Source organism: Amphiprion ocellaris, chromosome 4, assembly GCF_022539595.1.
Source record: "Amphiprion ocellaris isolate individual 3 ecotype Okinawa chromosome 4, ASM2253959v1, whole genome shotgun sequence".
Classification (NCBI taxonomy): domain Eukaryota; kingdom Metazoa; phylum Chordata; class Actinopteri; family Pomacentridae; genus Amphiprion; species Amphiprion ocellaris.
The window spans coordinates 19,174,958-19,196,091 of NC_072769.1; the positions used below are offsets into that span (position 1 = coordinate 19,174,958).

The 21,134-nt window shown below is 38.9% G+C and overlaps 1 protein-coding gene across 2 annotated transcripts; it reads right to left on the reverse strand.

Moving 5' to 3' along the window:
* Window positions 1–10,176: 10,176 nt before the first annotated feature.
* Window positions 10,177–20,459, reverse strand: mogs (mannosyl-oligosaccharide glucosidase). 2 transcript variants are annotated; one of them, XM_023280608.3, is made up of 6 exons: window positions 20,335–20,402; window positions 16,819–16,862; window positions 15,951–16,314; window positions 14,362–14,585; window positions 13,771–13,964; window positions 10,177–12,868 (listed from the first exon to the last, which is right to left on the reverse strand). In XM_023280608.3, the coding sequence occupies exons 3-6, from the start codon at window positions 16,300–16,302 to the stop codon at window positions 11,098–11,100; spliced, it is 2,541 nt and encodes an 846-aa protein (XP_023136376.2). In that variant the 5' UTR covers window positions 16,303–16,314; window positions 16,819–16,862; window positions 20,335–20,402; the 3' UTR covers window positions 10,177–11,097. The 2 variants fall into 2 exon arrangements, with proteins under 2 accessions (XP_023136376.2, XP_023136375.2); XM_023280607.3 differs by lacking the exon at window positions 16,819–16,862 and having other exon boundaries at window positions 20,335–20,459.
* Between the last annotated feature and the right edge of the window lie 675 nt (window positions 20,460–21,134).

The following is a 21,134-nucleotide window of genomic DNA, read 5'->3' on the forward strand; positions in this document are numbered from 1 at the left end:
TGCTCACATTTGCTTTTCACAAATCCACTTCCTCTCGAGGTGCCGCTGGAAACTGTGGTCGCTCACACCATCAGGGCGAATAACTGCAGAGCCCAGTCTGGACGAACCCTTGGCCTTTAAAAGCATTGAAGGGAGTCGATAACACCCCTGAGGTGTTCAGTGGTTGAACCCAACTGTTCACATGACATTTCAACCCCCAAAGCATTTTTTTTTTTCTGTTTCGCATCTGTTGCCGGGTGCACTCCGTGGTCACACTTCCTATTACAAAAAGTCAATACTCTTTCATAGGACGCTTGCAGTCTGCAGCAGACCTCTGGCACCGGCTGGAGGTTCAGGACCGCGGACAGCGCCGGTGCAGCATTCAGCCGTGTAATCACACGTGGACCGGAGCAGCAGGACACAAACCCTTTACTTTTTACTTTAAACCGGCTGGTTCCTGTCGTCCTGTATCCAAGTGAACTGTATTCTTTTGCATGAAATCAATCCAATCACGCCCTAGAGGACTATGGGAAATTAGAGTCACTACTAACATAATGATTTCGCCTTAATCCCGGGGAGTTGTGGAGCAGCAGAAAAAGTGGTCAACACACACAATGATCCTGTTTAAACAACATGAGCAATGGCCCTAAGGAATATTTATAGGGTGATTTTAGTTTTTTTAGGTTTTTTTTTTTTAGTTTTTTTTAGCTGTACTCCAAATGTTTCCCTCTATTGTTAGATAGATACAAGCTCCAGACTTTACTAAACACCTAAGTAGTACATCATGTATTTCAGTTTGTTGCATTAGCAGTTTACACACAAAAAACTATTTGTCCAGTTAAGAAAATATTCAGCATTTTACAAGATTCCAAAAACAGGAATCTGTTGAGAGCTGCTAAAAACTGACTCCACCCAACTGCAGCATTACTGCTTAAGTAATTAAAATATTATGATCTTATAATAACATTAACAGTAGTTTTGCTTTTATCGTTGAGTGCATCTTGTTCAAAATAATTCTGCATCATTACTAAAGTTACATTTTGAATTTAGGACTTTCACTTAGAGTGTTTTTTATAGCGTACTTGTGTTACTTTTACCTGAGGGAATTATCTGTATATTATTCATTTTATTTGTCCTTTTTAATCTTTTTTACTTTTAGCTTTTTAGTGTGCAGTTTTATTTTTCTTTTGTAATGTTATGTTGTAATGGCTCTACATTATTGTGTTTGTATGTAAATACTTGCTTATATGACAAAACAATAACAATGATAATGACAATAATAATAATAATAATAATAATAATGTAGAATATAACAATAATGATGATACTACTAGTACTAAAAACAATCCTTCTTCAAGTACAATTCTCACAACAGCCATGAAACCAGCAATAAGGGGTCACAAGTGCACGTGGCTGTGCACCAGCAAATATGTTAGAAGGTAAGTGAACCAAAACCAGAAAAATCTCTTCTTTCACATCGCTACAGACTGCCTTTTACCAATAACCACAGGATTTTTCTGAACTGTAATGAAAGGGCTCCAGTGAGCTCAGATCTCAGGCCATTTGAATAGCATCTGAGTGTGTTTTGTTACAGACAAGATTAGCTGAAGCTCAGAAAGATTGTGGGCTCTGTGGAATAAAAGATACTGTGTCTACTGCAGCACAAATGTAAAAATACTGTTAGACATAATAAACAGCCTGCTCATCCTAGACTACTCGCATTTTATGTTATCTCCATCAATACTGAGCGGCGAAAATGTATTAAAGGATCTCTAAGTCGCTACCCTGTCATCTTTTTAAGGTAGGGTATGATAATAGCATATAAGCTCTTTCATTGCAGCAGTGACATTCTCCGGAACAAATCGTTTTCACCTCAGCTATGCACTCTAATTCTAGGCCCGGAGATGTTTAGCTTTGAGGAACTGCCTCCAAGTAATCCAGAGTCTATTAAAACCAATCTGATCACACAGAGTTCAGATCACGGGATGCTGTTATGATAACTGCCGTGTGGCTAACCTCTCTCCTCCATAAAATGCCACAGCACAGGGACTAAGTAATGGATTTATGTAATGTTAGCACTTACTGACATTATAGCGCAGAGGTAACTCCATACCTGCGAAAGTTAAATGAAAGCCTTTGTTTTATTTCCTCGTGTCTGAGACAAAATGCTCCTGTTTCTTAGGGAACAGCTTGGTGGGCTGAGAAAGAATGTAGAGCGATACAAAGTTGCTTTTATGTTTTAACAAGATATTGGCTTCAAAAGAGGTTCAAAGCGCTGGCTATGGAAAGAAGATGAAACACTGGCTTAATGAAAGGATATCTTGGCGCTTCTCCTGAATGGATAGTTTCAGTAAAACACAGTCAAACATGCTTTAATGTAGCCCTGACCTAAAACAGGCTCAACTTGTAGGTGCTATCATTTAACCAAAGTATTCATTTGTCTTCTGTCTATCTATTATATTCCTTCAGTTCTTAGTTATTTTATAAACCATTTGCTATTAGAATCCTATTGAACTTCTAAATTACTTCTTATTAAGCACTACTATTAATTCAACACACACACATATTTCTGCTTTATAAAAAAGATTAATAGTCGACAGCAGGGGGTGTCAAACATGCGGCCCGTGGGCCAAAACCGGCCCACCAGAGGGTCCAATCCGGCCCATGGGACGACTTTGCAAAGTGTAAAAATTACAGAGAAGACTGCAAATTTACAAAACTATAAATTAAGAATAATTTCTAGACCATGACAAGTTGTTTTGATCATAAAGTAAAATATTATATTGCTCATTGTTCCTCTGTCATTTTGTGTCTCATTTTTGTAATATTTTGTCTTGTTTATGTTGTTTTTTGTCTTTTGACATTTCTTGCTTGTCTCATGTTTTTGTTGTTTTGTTTCTTCTTTTTGTAATTTTATGTTTCCTTTTTGTCACACTTGTGTCATTTGTCTATTTTTTTGTTGCTTTGTTTCTCACTTTTGTTGTTTTGTGTCTCGCTTTTGTAAGTTTGTCTTCTTTTTCTTGTTTTTTTGTCTTTTTGTTGTCCTTTTGATCATAAAGTAAAGTACTATATTGCTCATTGTTCTTTTGGGTCTCATTTTTATAATATTTTGTCTTGTTTTTGTTGTTTTTTTGTCTGACTTTTGTCATTTTGATCATAAAGTAAAATACTACATTGTTCAGTTCCAGATGACTAAATGTTTAGTGCCTTTGTAGATACACTGTGATCTGTATGCTGTAATGTATAAATGATAAACTGAGGCATGATGTTGTTGAAATTGAACTTAATTTTTCTTCATAAATTTCAGGTTGTTCATAATGTTTCGTTATAAAAAAAAAATAAAAAATCCGTAAATGTGAACATTTTCAAAATTGTACTTTTTTTGCATCAAAACAAAGGAAAAATTGTGGTTATTTATAGGTTATTATGGCCTTATTCTGGCCCAGTGGAGATCAAATTGGGCTGAATGTGGCTCCTGAACCAAAATGAGTTTGACACCCCTGGTCTACAGCCATGCTATTAACCCTATGAGGCTTTGAGCTACATGCTAATGCTGGCATGCTAACATAAGACAATGTCAGATCTATTATGCAATACCAGATTGTCATCTTGGTTTAGCATGTTACCATGTCAACATTCATAAATGAGTAAAAAACACAAAGTATGCTGTTGATTTTGTAGATATTTTGTCATATAACAAAGTGTAAATTATAGGATAACTACATGAGGGGTCAACAAATCACTAAATTACTTACAATTTATCCAACATATTTGCCATTTTTTTTGGAGCATCCCATCAATCAACCTCATGGTTCCACTAGAAGAAAAGGATCACCAGAGCCATTTAGATACATCATCTGGCAGCCATGAATGCCTGAAAAAAAAAACCATAGCAATCCATTTAATATTTATAAAGATACTTCAATAAAAATCTAAATTTCAAGCTGCTAGGGGCACTAGGGGATCAGTCAAGGGATCATCAAAGTCAGTAAGACTTACACTACCAATCAAAAGTTTGGGGTCACCCAGACAATTTCATGTTTTCCATGTAAACTCACACTTTAATTCATGCGCTAAAATAATTGCACAAGGGTTTTCTAATCATCAATTAGCCTTTCAGCACCATTAGCTAACACAATGTAGCATTAGAACACAGGAGTGATGGTTGCTGGAAATGTTCCTCTGTACCTCTATGTAGATATTCCATTAAAAATCAGCTGTTTCCAGCTAGAATAGTCATTTACCACATTAACAATGTCTAGACTGTATTTCTGACTAATTAAATGTTATCGTCATTGAAAAAAAACGCTTTTCTTTCAAAAAGAAGGCCAGTAGTGTATCTTCTGGGGACCATGAATGTGTGAGCAGCAATTCACAGCAGTCTAGAGGTATTATAGTTGAGGTAGATTGAGCAACACTGCTGTCTGTAGAGCCATGTTGCTAGAATGCGGAACATTTTTCATTATACACACCCCATATTTTGCAATGAGTGTAGTCTCTGCATGCATAAAATGTAAATGTCCTCACAACTGCAGCTTTACCGTGACTCACATTTAAACTGCTTATATCTGTGCTGATTCAATCGTTACATTACAGCTGCTTTAATTATGTTGTGTGATGCCCGATATTACTTCCATAACAGAAGTGAAAACACAAAGAAAAGGTAAACACATTTCTTTGCGCTGCATATGTAACCCCCTGGCCGTGTTATTTTCAGGTTCACTCTTGGACAGGGAGTGGGTGTTTTTTCTTGCAGGTGGGTGCCTGATAGAGTTGAAGAGGCAGCAAGGAGTGACTGCCCTCTGAGATCACTGCCTGCAAGATGAAGGCTAGTGTGGACAGTAATGTCTGTTCTATATTTTCTTGTTTTGACTTCTCATATTATCCTTTGGTGTTCGTTAGTTTTATAGCAAAAAAGAGCTTCTGTGGATTGCACCCAGCTAATCTAAACCAGCAATAAACCCAGTTGTTTGACAATCATAAATGTATTTCCTTTACCAAAATGATATATTGTGTGTCAGACGAAGCTGATTTTAGGATGAAATACTCTGTGGCATGTTGATTTTGCAGCAGTAGCGCTAGTGACAAAAACTGGAAAATCAAAACGGCTCATTAGTATTACACTGCAGCTCTGTAGGTGTCAGTTTTGGACTTCATAATTTCAGCTCCCCAAAAATGTAACCTCAAGTCTCAACCAGAGACCGAAGGCAACCAGAGGCAGGATAACTGTTATAATTATCCCTTCTTATTGACATATTGTATTGCTCTTTGTTCTGGAAAGCACATTATAATTCTGGTTTAAGCCAAATCAGATAAGTAGATGGCTTACTCTTGTTATTGAAAATCAGTAGCCAGCCTCTTTTCATCCATGGATTTGCAGTGGGAAATCTAAATTTAGCGGACTGAGCGGCTCCACTGTTGCTGGCTTTTCTCAGACTTTAACAATTTGAAACGCCAGACTAACTTCTGGGCTGTAAGAATTTAAAGCGTTGGTTGTTTCGAATGTCACGTTCACGCGTCAGAAAAAGACACCCCTTTTGTACTTATGGTTGTTACTTTCAAAATGAATTTGATGTACAGTAGCTCCTGAAAATCTCAATGCCTTGGCACCCTGTCAACCAACTATGCTGCCCACACTGTTTGAGAGTAAATAATAGAAGAACCTGATCCATACTAGGAAATCCACTGAGATGCAGAGGCTGTCGTTGCTGTTTGAAATAAAAAAGCACTTCAAACCCACCATGATCCAGAGAGGTTATACAGGAAATACTGCACTGGATCTACAAGACAAATACAAAAAAAAAAAAAAGAAAGATAGGCTACAGCCTTGCCTGCATCCATATCGTAATGAGATGCATGTATATATATATATAAAAAATACAGTACACACATTTACATTTAGCCTCTGGTGCTGTGTTGTACTTTTGACTAATGTCTTCTTAAGTTTGTGGATGTAAAGTACATGTTTTTTTGGAGCAATCCTACGAAAGCCAGGGTTGAACAGAGCCGGAGAAATCCATCTGCCTCCCCCAAATCACATTCTGACGTGTCTCACAGTCAAATCTCCCCCCCAAGGCGTTAGATGAGGGAACATCTTCAATCTCAACCTGAATACAATAGAGCCCATAAGACACCGCAAAAATGGATTGGGAGTGCTAAAACCACAGAAACCTCTGCCGGAAACACGACTTTCTATAAATACAAGATACTCGCCTCAGCTGCCAAGTTCGTTATTTTCTCTCCCTCTCTCTCTCTCCCTTTCTCTCTCTCTCTCTCTCTCTGTCATGTTGGGCTCTGCATAGTTATATATACTACATCATCATTCAAACGCTGGGCAATTCAAAGAGAACCAGCACAAATAAGAAAAATGAAAGCAGCGGAAGCGTGGTTCTTCTTTTGAAGGAACATCTCTCTCCTGCTCTTCCTCTGAGAGTGGGAGTGGGTTAGGGAAGCCCGGTACCAGGCCCCGATGCTGCTGCTGCTGCTGCTGTTGGTGTGGCAGGTTTCCCGTGCGATCCAAAAATACTTTCACACTCGCCCACTTTGGTCCCCAGCCGCCTGTACTCTTTGGTTCTACAACAGGGATGGGTGAGAATCATATTGAGCTCTCCAATCGTGATTGCGGAATGCCCCAGTGTTTCTTTAACCATGCCCCCAGACTCCTCCACACAAACTGCACTCGCATGGCTCCCACCTTGCCCTCTTCTCTGCTGGATCCATGCTGGCAGCACTCTGACAGTCCAATTCTTGGGCCCGATCCAGCTCCTGCACCTGGTGTTACCTAACTGCTTGCACATACAACAACAAAAAAAAAAAAAACACTAACCTCTTACATTTTCTGCTTTAATTACAGCCGATTCAAAAAAAAAAAGACTCCTGAATACTATTCTAGATAACAGCCGAAAATGCAAATATCCGAGTTATTTGCTGACAGATACATCAGCAATCCCTTTAGACCGAAGCTCAATAACATACACTACACTAAATCATTATCACACAACATGGGACTAATTGCATGTACTTTTGACCAACAGAAGTTAATAGGTCTACATATTCTAGTCTCTGACTCATCTGCACCCACACTGATTTCTATTTGTTGCTCTGTCTCTTATCCAATGACACCACAATGTGCATGAAAAGAAATGAATGTTAATAATTAGAAAAGAATGCTTCTATGGCCGCTTTATTGATGCGTATACAGTCATTACGGAGACATGCAATGCAAACAGATTCAAACAAACAGCTAACAGCAGACATGTGAGGAAACAGATGAAGAATGTTAAGAGCTTGCAGCTAACAAAAGTAACTATGGAAACGGCCAGCTCTACATTGCACTAGCTTCCACAGCTCTCTCCTGAAATAAAAACTGTTGGGCTAAGAGCGAATCAGGTAAAGACAAAAGATCCCGGGTGAACCTATTTATAGTGGGCCTTACATAACATACATAGACCTATGCTGGCTGAGGCAAGTTTAGTACTAAACAGCAAGCTTCTGGGGGGCAAAGGCAGGGTACATGGAAGTGAAGATGTTGGATCCTGGAGTGAATTTGACAGAAATACATTATGTGTAAACAGCAATTACTACAGTGTGGAATGCTGCTCATGGCAACTAAATTAAATGGAGAGAAGGAGGCTTGCTGTTTTGATGTTGAGGAGAGCAGCGTTACACTGTCATGTGAGGTCAAAGCCGGAGTCCTGCACGCATTAACATGCAGTAAGCTAATGAAAATCGACACATTCGACATTTCATACCCCTGAGGCATGAGGAATACACAAGGAAAAAAATAAGAATAATGCATACGTCACAAGGAGCAAAATCTCAGAGCCATTTGGCCCAGAAGCCTTGTTAATTTGTATGGGAGGTGCAAAAGTTGTGTCAGAGGACAACACATATAAACAAACAAATTATCATGTGGCCTCAGGACTGAACATCTGACATCTGCAGTGATATAATATGAACACAGAAGCCCATATATGTACAGGACCTGTGCGAGAGCCGCCGCAATGCACGAACAGTGATCATTTAGAAATACAGCCTGCCACCATATCTTAAAACCAAATTGAGCCATTAGCATAATTATCCACTTATACTGCTTTAATTCTAAGTAGCTCTCCATTGTAAGTAAAATGATAGCTAAGCTGTATTCAAAAAGCCACTTTTCCACTCACAAATGCCTTATTAATTAGCTCCCTCTAGCATACGTTCCCAGTAATTACATTCAACACAGCAGTCAGTGCTGTGGAGTGTAGGGGGGGCACCACCAGACAACTTTATAATTACTCTGCACATGTATAATGATTTCCATCATAAAAAAAAGCTATTTTAACACTGAGCAGCAGCATTGTGGACGCTGTATTCACTCCATGTTCACTGCACTCACTAGTCAATTCACTGGCAGCGACATTCACTATATAGAAGCTCTGATAAGGTTGGGATGATATGCAAATGAATAGTCCCTGACTCATCTGTTTATTATGCAGTCACATTAGTTAGCTCTGATGCTGTTTGGCTATTATCCCATCTCACTGTGAAAAAAGGGTCTTGGGTGAGGGGGATGGATTGCGCAGTGAGTGCTTTAGTCACACAGATTGTCCGCACTCTTCAAAGAAATAAATGCATTTTCGACTGCAGTTGCATTGAGGGGATGTGGAATCCATTTCCTCTGAGAGAAACGGCAAAAAGGCAGAGGATACGACTCATCTGTGTCCAAAGTCTCCTGATACTGTGCTGTGCGTTAGCAGGTCAAAGGGTCAAACGAAGCGCTCGCGGCTCCTACAACTGAGCCTGAAGGCAGTCGTTTCACACTGACACATTGTACGATAGGTCTTCAGATCTACACTCACAGCAATTCAATCAATTGTATTTTTCACAATGTTGTAAAAATTCTAAAAGACTAATCATTTTAGTGTTAATTAAAGTCTGTATACTTTTAGTGAAGCTGGTACTGCAGCTTGTAATATGTTTGGCAATACTATGAACCTGCAGCTTCACAGCCTTCCTGCTGTAACTGATAGAGACACTATTTTTAGCCACGCAACCTTAAAGCACCATGCCAAGCCTCCAACTATACAACTGCACATCTAGTCCATTCAAAGGATTCATATAAGTCTAGAGGTTAGAACCCAGTGGTCCTGCACACATACTGAGAGCCAGTATCAGTGCTCTCTGTACCAATGTTTTATATTTGGAGTCAAAGTATTAATAAAAACACTGCCACTGCATGCCCCAGTGTGTGAATGTATACCAGCATATGTCAAGGAGTGAATAGAATTGGCCATCTATGTACTCTCTGCACCTATTGATGTTGGCTAATAAAACACCAAGCCTTCACAACAACTGCGCTCCATGGAAACCGTGCCAAAAAAAAAATAAAAAATTATTGACGTCAGCTGGAGGCCTTCGAATGTGCCATCTGACAAAAGAAGGAGGACCGGGCTGCTGCACTTAAGGTCACAGTGCAGTGAATCCACTGTCTGCTCTGACTGACAGAGTGGCGTTAACATCTATATTGAACATGTGAAGATTTAAATGCAATTTCAGTACTACAAAATAACTGCAAAATAGGTTTTATGTCAGCAAATTGAACTGGAAGATTTTTTAAAGAGAAAAATGGAATTGGAGGTTTAAATATCCTGGCTCTCCACTGCACTGTATAATAGTCATTAAATATTAACACTTAGATCTTAGGCTTAATCACATTGTTGTGATAATATCTACACCTATATAGCAGATAAGTCCTCCCAGAAGAGGATGCGAATGCAGTTACTTCATGTATGCAGCGTAACACTGATCAACAAACAGGTGTATTAAAAACATGTCGCATGCTTTGATACATTATTCTCATCACATTTTTTAAGTATGGATTTGAAGTCACAGCTGTGTTAGATTAATAAAGAAAAGAAATTGTGTTTCCAAAGAGAGTTGTCTGTTTAATTTGAGAGAATCGCAAGTGATACTTTTATCCATAGCAACACCTAAGAAGTGACAGATCATCAATTACAAGCACCTCACTGTGAAGGAGTGTCTGAGCCATAACAACCGAGCTCAAATTATAAAGGACAGAGCCAGGAGCTAATATTCTTTCTTCTATGCTTCAAGCAGAGATTGTAGCTTAAGACTTGGATTCAATAAGCAATTTGCTTCCATTAGGTGGAACATACCAACATTAACAAAAAAAAGTTCAGGCTTGACAGCAAATATTTTAAAAAATTTATTGTTTTTGACAAAACAAAACCAATGTCACAGTCGATATTGTATTCCCCACCAGTCAAACCACAGGCTGTGTATATAAAATATGGCTGCCTTTGCAAGCAGTAATTTTAGAAACTTTGACCAAGACTGGATGTAACTTTTTTTTTAAAGACTGCGATTTAACAATTAAGTATCAAAATTATCAATCATTAAGACAGAGAATCAGAGACGTGATAGAACAAAGAGAAAATGGCACAATTACAGATAAAGACCCTTATTCCTCAAGTGAAAGCACAACTTGTTTAACTTTTCCAAGAAACCTGTCTTTAAACATTGGTCAATTCAAACTGTTCTTTCATCTAGTGTGAAAGCATGAATTTTCCTTAGTGAGGTGAATCTGCATTTTCCTTCCATTAAAAGGTTTCCCTTTAAATAACCTAAATGCTCTGGTAGTGAACTTTTTCAAACGTGTAAATTGAATATTCAGACATTTTCTAAACAAGTCTAAATCAGCCCATCCCTGCTTCTTCAGCACCCACATTTCTTATCTGAAGACACGGTGCCGGTAACTGGGTGAGAGTTATTACTCAGCGTGAACTGAGGTGAGTCCTGGGAGGCCTCGTCTGCAGTGAAGGTGCAAGCAAGTGAAGTGGTCATCAAAATAATTGCATGAAGTAAAATGCATCTGAAGTATTTAACTGAAGCACTAAACCGTGTTTGGCTCCACAGCAAAGGCAGTGTAGCTGCACTTGTTTTACTTGCCCTTCACCTTTCACTTAGAAATTACAAAAATCAACTTCTCATTTGGATGCTGTTAGTAGAGTCAACCAGACCATATTTACTTCCCCTAATACTCACTTTTGTTCCAATCACATACAGATAAATGATGGCCTGTATCTTAGAAGATATGAGATGAAATCTAGAGTATCAATACTGCTCAGCCATCATTAATACTGTCAGGGCTGACCAGCCAGTGAAGGGGTGGCTTCCTTGGCCCCTGCCAGTGCTGTCGTTATACTGTTCCCAGACATACCCTGTTTCAACATACTCTCTATAAACATTATTGATAATGTTAGTCCTGAGTTCCTCGTGAAGAGCAGCTGCCTTCTCTTTATATGGCCCTTCTGTCTTGCTGTAATGGTGGAGGGCTCTGACTGCCAAGTAGTTGATGTTAATCCATATTGGTCCCCTCCAGTAGGGGGCATCGTGTTCTGTGTTTCGCCTCATATACAAGGGATCAGTCTTTGATAGTGAACGCAAGCCATAGGGTGTCCACAGCTTATTGGAGTCTCTCATGTCTTTTAGGATATGTTCCAGTTTGGGTGAGTCTGGTTGGAGGACATGCAGTAAGAAGGGGAACAAGCTAACATAACCAAATGCATTGACAAACTGAGGCTTGGGGTTCTTGCGGACAGAGCGCACAAGACGTGCCACAGGGAACTGATGACGAGGCTGTCCGGGAGGTACGTACACCTTCTCCCGCATTAAAGATACATTCTCTGTGTGGTTGCCAAAGTCACTGAAAGCACGTAGTTGCTCTGACCAGTACAGTTTGTTGACCAGGTTGTTGTCACTGAGCACATCGTGTGAGAGTTTGTAGTCCTCATGGGGCTCACCTAGAAGCTGAGCTATGCGAGCCATGATGCCTGAGGACAAAGCCATCCAGCAGTGCAAATCAACATGTCGCTCCTCTGCTGAAGGGTGTGAGGCCCGTGGGTAGTCGTCCAGCCCAGAGGTCAAGGTCTTGGGATTGAGGAACAGATTGGTGTCCTTGTCACGCCCACGCCACCGGTAAGAGTTGGGTAAGGGCCCTGTCTGTGTGGTGTTGTACCATTCAAACCAGGTTTTCAGCCTGGGGAAGAGCCGCCGGAGGAAAGGCAAAGTTGGTTGAGAAGCTGCCTTGTCTGGATTTAAGGAGAGCTGTTCAGTAAGTTCCTGAAGAGCTAAGAACAGAGTAGGTGGATTGGCATTCTCATTCCGCTGAACGACAAATTCACCTGGGACTTTACTACGAGCCTCATCACCCAGAATCTGCTCACGAGGAATCCAGCCTTCCATATTCATCAGGTCTATCCAGTGGGCAATAGCCTCCCTTGTTACCTGGGGATCCCACTTACTCAGCAGTAGCTGGTGAAAGCCTTCATCCCAAAGGAATCCTCTGGGAAAGAAAGAGCGGGATGGGACAGCAGTGAATAAAGCACCTTCTGGGTACAGGAGTGGGTATTCGTTGTAGACTGACTGTACCAGTGATTGGCCATAGAAGTAACCCATTCCACCCAACATGTTGCTGAGTGCTGCCTTGGCAAATTTAATATGTGCCTGACTGAAACCTTTGCTTTCAAGCCCAAAAGTTTTCTCAAACTTTGCGTCAAACTCAGCTTTCCTCTTCTCCAGCTCCTGGGTCATGATGGAGCCCACCAGTTGGTTGGGGCGACTGTGGAAACTTCCAGACTCAAACAAAACTTCAATCTGGAATGGTGTTTGGACAGTAACCTGGTGAACAACAAAGTCACCTTCCTTCCTTGTGTCAGCAGGTTTCTGTTGGCTTTGGTGGTGGGGAGGCTTGTAGGTGTCTACAGCAATGTAATGCCTCTTCTCACCAGTAGGAGGGCTGTAGACAAACCTGCGGTTCAGACTGTGTTTCACTATGTCAGTCAGCTTCTCCAAGCCAGTAGAGACAGTTTGAAGGTAGTTGTAACTGAAAAGATAAAAATCTAGTGTAAACTGTTCTTTGTTTTCATATCAATTAATTACGGTCAAACAAAACCTTAAACTGTAAGATATGCTTAGGTAGCTTTAGCACACTGTAGCTTTGCTTTTGCCATCTTGTGTTGCACAGGTGACTCAGATCAAGTAACTGGTCACTATAAAATCCAATCTTAAGGTCTATTTTGCACTATATCATCCACATTCCTACTATAAATTCAAATAATATTTTCACAAATTTCTTAAAATTTTGATCAGTGCATACTGTAATTTCTATTTTGCTATGCTGGTTTTGTCTGGCCCTCTTGAACATGGGAATTATTGGTGCTCCTTGCAAATATTATGGGCAGAGAACTAGAATAGTCCTGAGCTTGTTCACCATAAAAAATAACGGTAATAATTTTGCCAGAACTGACAGAACCCTTATGGAAAAGTTCTGGCTTTCTCTGGACTTTTAAAACTTAATTACATATTCACATATAATGACATATTATGCTAAAATAAAAATCAAAGTTCAAAGATCACACTCCAGTACACCATAGAAAGATTTGCAACACTTTATAAATGTAAAGCTCATTCAAATACTGTGCCTTTTTGCTACACTGCAACTAACCGCATAGTTCGTGACACTAAAATTTTCAATAAGTAGTTTTTTGCTAGTTTTTACGTATGGATCTTACATTTGGGTTAAAAGAGTTACTATTCATTGCTGCTTTATTACAACATTTTCTCACTTTTCTATCAAGTTTTAACACTGCAAAATCTACCTATAATCAGTAGGTTGAAATTTTTTTCATTAACAAAAGCCTTTTGGGTCACTTGTTGCAGCTGAGTACTAGCAGATATTCTAAACTAGCTTCTTTGTCTTGGTCCTGAGACTAATCATGCATTTACCTGGCATATTTAGCGCTGGACAATTCCCCAGTCACAGGCTTTCGGAAGGTGATCTTAAAGTTCCCAAGTTCCTCCGAGAAACCAGTGATGGAAGCGAGGCGATTTCTCTCCTCCACGTGAGCCTGCAGTGAGCCCTGTGTGTCTGCTGCAGCGTAAAACATCAGGGAGATGACTGGTGGGTGGGGAGCAGAGCTCTGGTGTGTAGAGATGGAAAAAATACAAAAAAACAAAAAAAACAGCATCTTATAATTATGACTACATTTTACATAAATAATAGCCTTATGCCACATAAAATCTTGGTGGTTAGCACTGCTGCCTTGCAGCTAGAAGATCCCCGGTTTGCATCCTGGCCATCCCAGGATGTTTCTGCATGGAGTTTGCATGTTCTCCCTGTGCATGAGTGGGTTTTCTCCGGGTACTCCGGCTTCCTCCCACAGTCTAAAAACGTGCTCGCGTTAAATGGTGGTTCTAAATTGCCCGTAGGTCTGAATGCGAGTGTGCTTGTTTGTTTGTATATGTAGCCCTGTGATAGACTGGTGACCTGTCGTGAGGGAACGTCTGCACATGCAGCAAATCTGAGTAACTACTCACATGCTGTTTGGCTGTGATCCTCCAAGTCCAGTCTCCTCCATTATCTCCTCCCATCCTCTTTACAAACTCTGTTGTGAGTGTGAAGTTGTTGTCTCGAATTTCTTGTACACCAAAGGTCATCCCATCATGCATCAGCCAGCCATAGCCTTGCAAATGATCGCCCTGCTCACACGTGTGCCTTAGATTCATGTCAAAGTCAGAGAACTGACGCATCCACATCATGCCTGAGAGTGATATGAGAACAAAATGAACCCGATTAAGTTGTGAAAATGGAGGATGCACAAATAGAGCAGCTGTCAAATTATGCTTCAAATTATATGGTAAAAAATTACTTGTCAGCAGTTTCAGATAAAAAGTGCATCCAAAAACTCTCTGACTTCATGCACCATGTTTCCTGCCAACTCGGTATTCAGAACAGGAGTACGTACTTACGGCTGCTCTCCTAGTACTGAAAACTGTATCAACTAACTAGCAATATTGGCAATCCAGGGTTAACACTGCTTGGAACTCTGGTCGAAATTTACTTGAATTTGACAAGTGTCTGCGCTATTTTCCATCCTTTCACTATTTCAGTGGTACAAAGTACTGAAATTTTAATTAATACAATAATGAAAATGTTTGTAAAAACTATTAAATATCAAAGGGACAACTCATCCTAAATAGAATTTAGAGTGTGGTATTCCACTTTAGACATTCATTCAGTAAAATCTGAGAGTAAACAGAGCATGTACAAACCAAGAGGTCTCTTGTCCATATATTTACACTGTTTTATAAAATATGACTAGTCATTAACTCTGTGGGGGTCATAAAATGTTACATCCAAATTCAACTAATTTCTCGCTGGTGTTACAGCCATAAATCAGCATAACACTCATGATGCGACATAAGGTTAGATACTGCTTTGGATTTTAGTAATATAGAAATACAATTTAACCCCTACATTTAGTTCCCCCTGTTAATCTTCCCTTAAGGAAGGCTCTAAGATTGGAGGAAAAAACACTGTATTCCACACAGTCTGACAACATCATAAGTATGTATTATACGTTCAGAAGTTTGGGGTCAATTCAAAATATCCTCATTTTTGAAAGAAAAGCATTTTTGTCAATGAAGATAACATTAAATGAATCAGAAATACAGTCTAGACATTGTTAATCTGGTAAATGACTATTCTAGCTGGAAATGGCTGATATTTAATGGAATATCTACATAGAGGTACAGAGGAACATTTCCAGCAACCATCACTCCTGTGTTCTAATGCTACATTGTGTTAGCTAATGGTGTTGAAAGGCTAATTGATGGTTAGAAAACCCTTGTGCAGTTATGATAGCACATGAATAAAAGTGTGAGTTTTCATGGAAAACATGAAATTGTCTGGGTGACCCCAAACTTTTGAACGGTAGTGTATATATACACATTAAAGGTATATGATGTTCATAATGGGTGAAATATCTTGGGAAACATCTGATAAACATGACAGAATTGTATATATTGTGGTATTCAGTCATCAATATTACTTACAGTCTACTAAATGTGCCTGTAAACTCCCATTGGTAGAATACAGAAACACACTGAGTCAGGGTGAAGCCTACCTGTCACAATTGACCTGGGACTCCTCGTTTTCATTCCAAAGTAGACCTGAGGCCTGTACGAGCCCCAGAACCTTTCTGGTGAAACCTTGGCACTGCTGCTATTGGCATCCAGGACAGGAGGTGACGAGTGCAGAGTCGCCACCCGTTTGGATAGGACGGATCTCATGTGGAGGGCATAGAAGAACCAGATTAGGCTGGATATGCAAAGACCAATGGAGATGTTGATGAACACTTTCCCCGTGTCAACTTTCTTTTTCTTCTCCTTGCGATGAAATATGGTGGGCTTCTCATCTTTCCTTGGAAGGCTAGCAGCTTCACCCATCACCACCCTCTTCCTCTGCCTGCCCATCATACCCTTCTGAAGCTGGAAACAAGAGAAGAAAGATGTATTTTGATTAAATAGTATAATTCTGTGTGTACCAGTGCCAAAGGTCTGCTTCAAAGAAGTCTCTTTTCTTTATGATAGGAAGGAAGCTTGTATTTGGGATAAATACTTTACTCAAGCTTGGTCAAAAGACATGAACACACTGCTGTGGGTATTTCAGGCTTTTATTAATAACAAAACACTTTACATTGGCTAGTTCAGACTAAAGTGCAATATGGTGATGATATGTGGACTATTTAGGATAATAACAATTATTGTGGTAATAAGAATTACAGCGTACACTTCTAAAAAAGAACAACATATCTAGATCTATGTGCCCTGCTGACACGTACTATTTTATAAGTATGTCACCCTGGAAGAAGAAAAGCAGATTTGTTCAATGTGCTGCCTGAAGGATACAGAAGAAGTCATATTGTTTTCTATTATCATTTTGACAAGGAATTGTGCGGTGCTTTGGTTATTAAGATAAAAACAGATACTGACTTTTTAAGTATGGATGGTGCACAAAGACAGAGCTGGCTGAAAGCCTAGGAGAGGAGAAAAATCAGGACAAGCTGTAGATATGTAACAGTTTTGCTCTGTGAACAGATCATTTGGTACTTTGTTTCCTGTCTATTTTCCATTTTGCTTTTTCGCGTTTGTAATTGAACGATCTAATCAGACATTTCATGAATTTGTAGATGTTTTTTGCTAAATAAAGTCACTTAAATCTTGTAACAACAGTACAGGATTGATCATTATTTACCCCTTGGCATCAGAGATATACACAGAAGCACAAACATCTTGAAATGACTGGAATGGAATTATCTCTCAATCGGATTCTTTCATTCGCCTTAGAAATAGTCAAGCTTTAGTTTTGTACAATACAGCAACGACATTTTTACGCCTCTTGTAATTGCTTTAAACAAATCCAACCTTTAAGCTATAAACCCTGCTTTCTTCAATGTCATGATGTTCAGTAACAGTATATTCCCAACCAAGGTTTTTTTTTTTTCATCTCTCTGGGGTTTTCCTTGTCTGAATTAGAATGAGAAAGTGCTGTTTTCTGATAGTACAGCCCTTTGAGACATATCTGTGTACTTAGCTTACGTGCTTGCCGGCTTATTATGGCTGCCTGCCTGTAGCAACCATTTGTTGGCAGATTTCTCTTTAAAAAAAGAGACCTTGATCTCATTGAGACTACTTGATTAATTTAGAACCTTCAAGCACACAAAATTATTGTTAATTTATGGTAATATAAGTAAGTCAAGTTGAAGTGATGCTAGTGTGTAGACGACACAAAGGCTAAAAAATAGAAAGGGATCTAGACAAAACAACCAACAGAAACACTAATTGATGCACAAGTATTTCTGTCTGCATTGTGTCTACACTGTATTCTTTACTCAGCGACCAGGTTTGTTAGGTTCGCGAAGCTTAAATGCAGTCTGATATAACAGCAATGAAATAAATTCTACCTTTACAGAAGAATTTATTGTATTTAGTACTCAGGTTTCCTCCCACAGTCCAAAAATGTGCCGAGGTTAATTGATTATTCTAAATTTGCCCGTAGGTGTGAGTGTGAGTGTGATTGTCCTGTTTGAAGTTACTATATTGTTTTAAGTTATTCTCTTGTTTTTCATTGTGAAGCGCTTCGGTCAGTCTTTGGGCTGTTGTAAAGGGCTATAGAAATAAACTTTGACTGATTATCAGACTTCAACATTGTGAGTTTTTTTAATTTATTTTTTTACTCATTTTTTTCCCTGAATTTACCTGTGTAGCCAAGTAAGTGTGTACATGTGCTTATGTTTGTTGAATGTGTCTTAGCTGTTTGTTACACCAAAGTGTTCAAAAAAACAATAAACACAGTTGGAAAAAAAAGTTAACAGTCACTAGAAGTTTTTTTTTTTGTTTGTTTGTTTTTTTTTTTTACTATGGCTGTGTTAATAAATTCAGTCTGAAATTCAGAGCGTTGTCTGAGCTGCCGATCAGAATTTTAGTTCCACTTTCAGAGCACACAGCAGTGGGGATTTTGTGACATAGAAGACAAACATTGGCTGAATAAATGTTATATTAGTGGTAGAAGAAGCACTTCAGTTTTTTTATTTACCAAAACTATTACCATCAGTGTAAAAACACTGTCAAAGAAAAAATACTGCATTCATTTTATACTTCAAATTGAAAAGTTTTGCACAATGTACGGACATGTACTTGATATCTGTTCAAGGTGGAGCTATTATTTCTTATATAATGCTGGAGAGTTTAATGAAACACATTGCAGAATATCTGTTTTTGTGAGTGAAACCTGTAATACTGTCCACAGTGCTCTGATTATTACCATCATCACAGCATTAGTGTCTATGACGTGATTTGTTGAAAAGATTGCTTTCTGTAGCTCTAAATAATTACTCTATCTATATATGATAAACTATGGATATTGAAGTAATTTTCTGATTCATACTCATTACATTTACTATAATGAAATACCTATTTATGTGAAAACCTTAGGAAATATCTGTGGTACAATCACACTGAAATCTTGTCGTTCACAGCATATTATTAGTGCTTGTGGCTCACTGTAAGTCAAGGCAAGGCAAGTTTCTTTTTATATAGCACAATTCACGCACAATTGTAAAGGATGCGTCACAGGCAAACTGGTTTTAACTAGGTGGACTGAATCCCATTTCTTTTGATCTCTGTTTTCTAATTCTTGCTAACATTTTACATTATTTTATTATCACATAAATGACAGGTTAAAATGTAAGAAACTAAAGATTTTTTAGCTTTTTCTCATTTTTATCTTTAACTTTCACTACGGCCTTCTACAAGGATATCTGGAGTTCATTCTACTGAAGGAAACATGATCATGAATTAAACTGGAACAGACTGCACTGATTTTAGTTAGGTGTTTCTGTAAGTAACTTCAAAGAGGAGAAAACAACCATTAGAGTAAACAGGGGTAGGTGATTTTGCAGTATTTTCATTCCATGAATTCAAATGTCAGTGATAATACAGTAAATTTAGAACTTTAGTCTGGGCCCTTTCAACTGCAAATTGTTCACTAGCTAAAAGGGAACAGACTGCACTGATTTTAGTTAGGTGTGTCTAAAAAAAGTGGCTACTGTGAAAGCTGTTAAATATTAAAAACGAAGAATACAATCATTCCAGAAAACGGGGGTGAGATGATGTTGCAGTATCTTCATTCCATTAACTCAAACATTAGCGATGATACAGTAAATTTAGAACTTAACGCGCTTTAATTGCAAATTATTTAGAAAGTGTTCAATCAAAAAGGATTTCCATTTGTGATATCTTACATTCATGTTACAGCCGAAGCCTTACATTCTACCTAGATTAAAGGGGAAGATTCCCCTTTTTCAAGATTTCACATTTAGTTTTATAGTCACAAAACTGTAGTCTGTTATGACTTAATTAACCTCTAACTGTGTTCACTTAAGCACACTTGCATACATATTGTGCTGATATTCTATTTATTTTTTTATTTTTATTTTTTTTAAAGACAGTAGACATTGTTCTTAAGCTTGCACCTTACCCAAGTAGTACTTGCAGCAAGTGATTTGGTCACAACAGGAGCGACATTCCTCTCATAAAATGTGTCATTACTGTTGTGAGTCATGTCAGAGCCTTGTAACCGACGTAAAGTTCACGTCATGTCTCGCTAAAAAAAAAAAGCGGTTTAGCTCACATTACACCGTCTATGATGACAGAAAAGGCTTTATTACGTATCTGAACATTATACAAATTCAAGTCAGCTCACAGGCAATGTTTCCCGCAAATTAAGCAATAACCACCGACACCTGTTCAACCACATTCAGCTAGTATCTCCCCGCTACGCTCCGGCTGGTTGCACGCTACTAGCTAGTGCCGCGATGCTAACGCTAGTTCTTGACACTAACGGCCGGCGTTGGCGACATAATGCGGCTCTAATTTGCCAACAGCTGATAAAATACGGGTCCAATTCGTGGTTCTAGCTCAATGTTCATTTAGCATATGGTTACTGACCTGTCGAAATAGGAGAACCTCAGCTGTTCATTATCAGTTGCTGGCTAAGCTCACTAGCCACTTCCTGGTTATGGCTCACTTCCACTGACGTGTCCGTTGCTCCCCTCGGTGACGTCACCAACTACCAGAGACCTTAGACTGTGCTCCTTATTAAAATAAATAATTATATTATATTATATTATATTATATTATATTATATTATATTATATTATATTATATTATATTATATTATATTTGAATTTATTATTTATTAATTGATGTTATTCATTTATTTATTTTTAATAACCTGAGCTTATTTAGTGTTTTGCTGATCTGGAATACACCAGAAAGGGATTTAAACGGATTTAAAGGTTCGAAATGGTGAAAATCCATTTTTATTGTAATTTGTGGCTTTTGTAAACTTGGAGGAGGAAACCAAAATTTGTTACTTCTGCCATTCCTGAAGCCTGTCTACAACAAGATAGCCTCCCAGGTTTCTTACTGAGTTAGAATTTGACCTAAGTGCTACTCACCACTAAATAAACCAATAGGCATCTATCTCATCTACGCCCAGAGCAGGACTTTATATAATCCTGCCCCCACACTGCCCGCTGCTTTCCATGTGAGCCATTCATAAAGACCAGCTGCCTCACAGTCCACCACACTTTCAAAAAAAAAAAAAACTTTCTAGAGCCGTCTCTGCTAACTCTAAACTGTCCCAGCCAAGAGAAAAGCTCACCAAATGTTCTGCTGTTGGCTGCAAGAGTGAAAACACAAGTCCTCGTGCACTCCTAGCACCTTAGAAGTTGAAGATCCAGTGC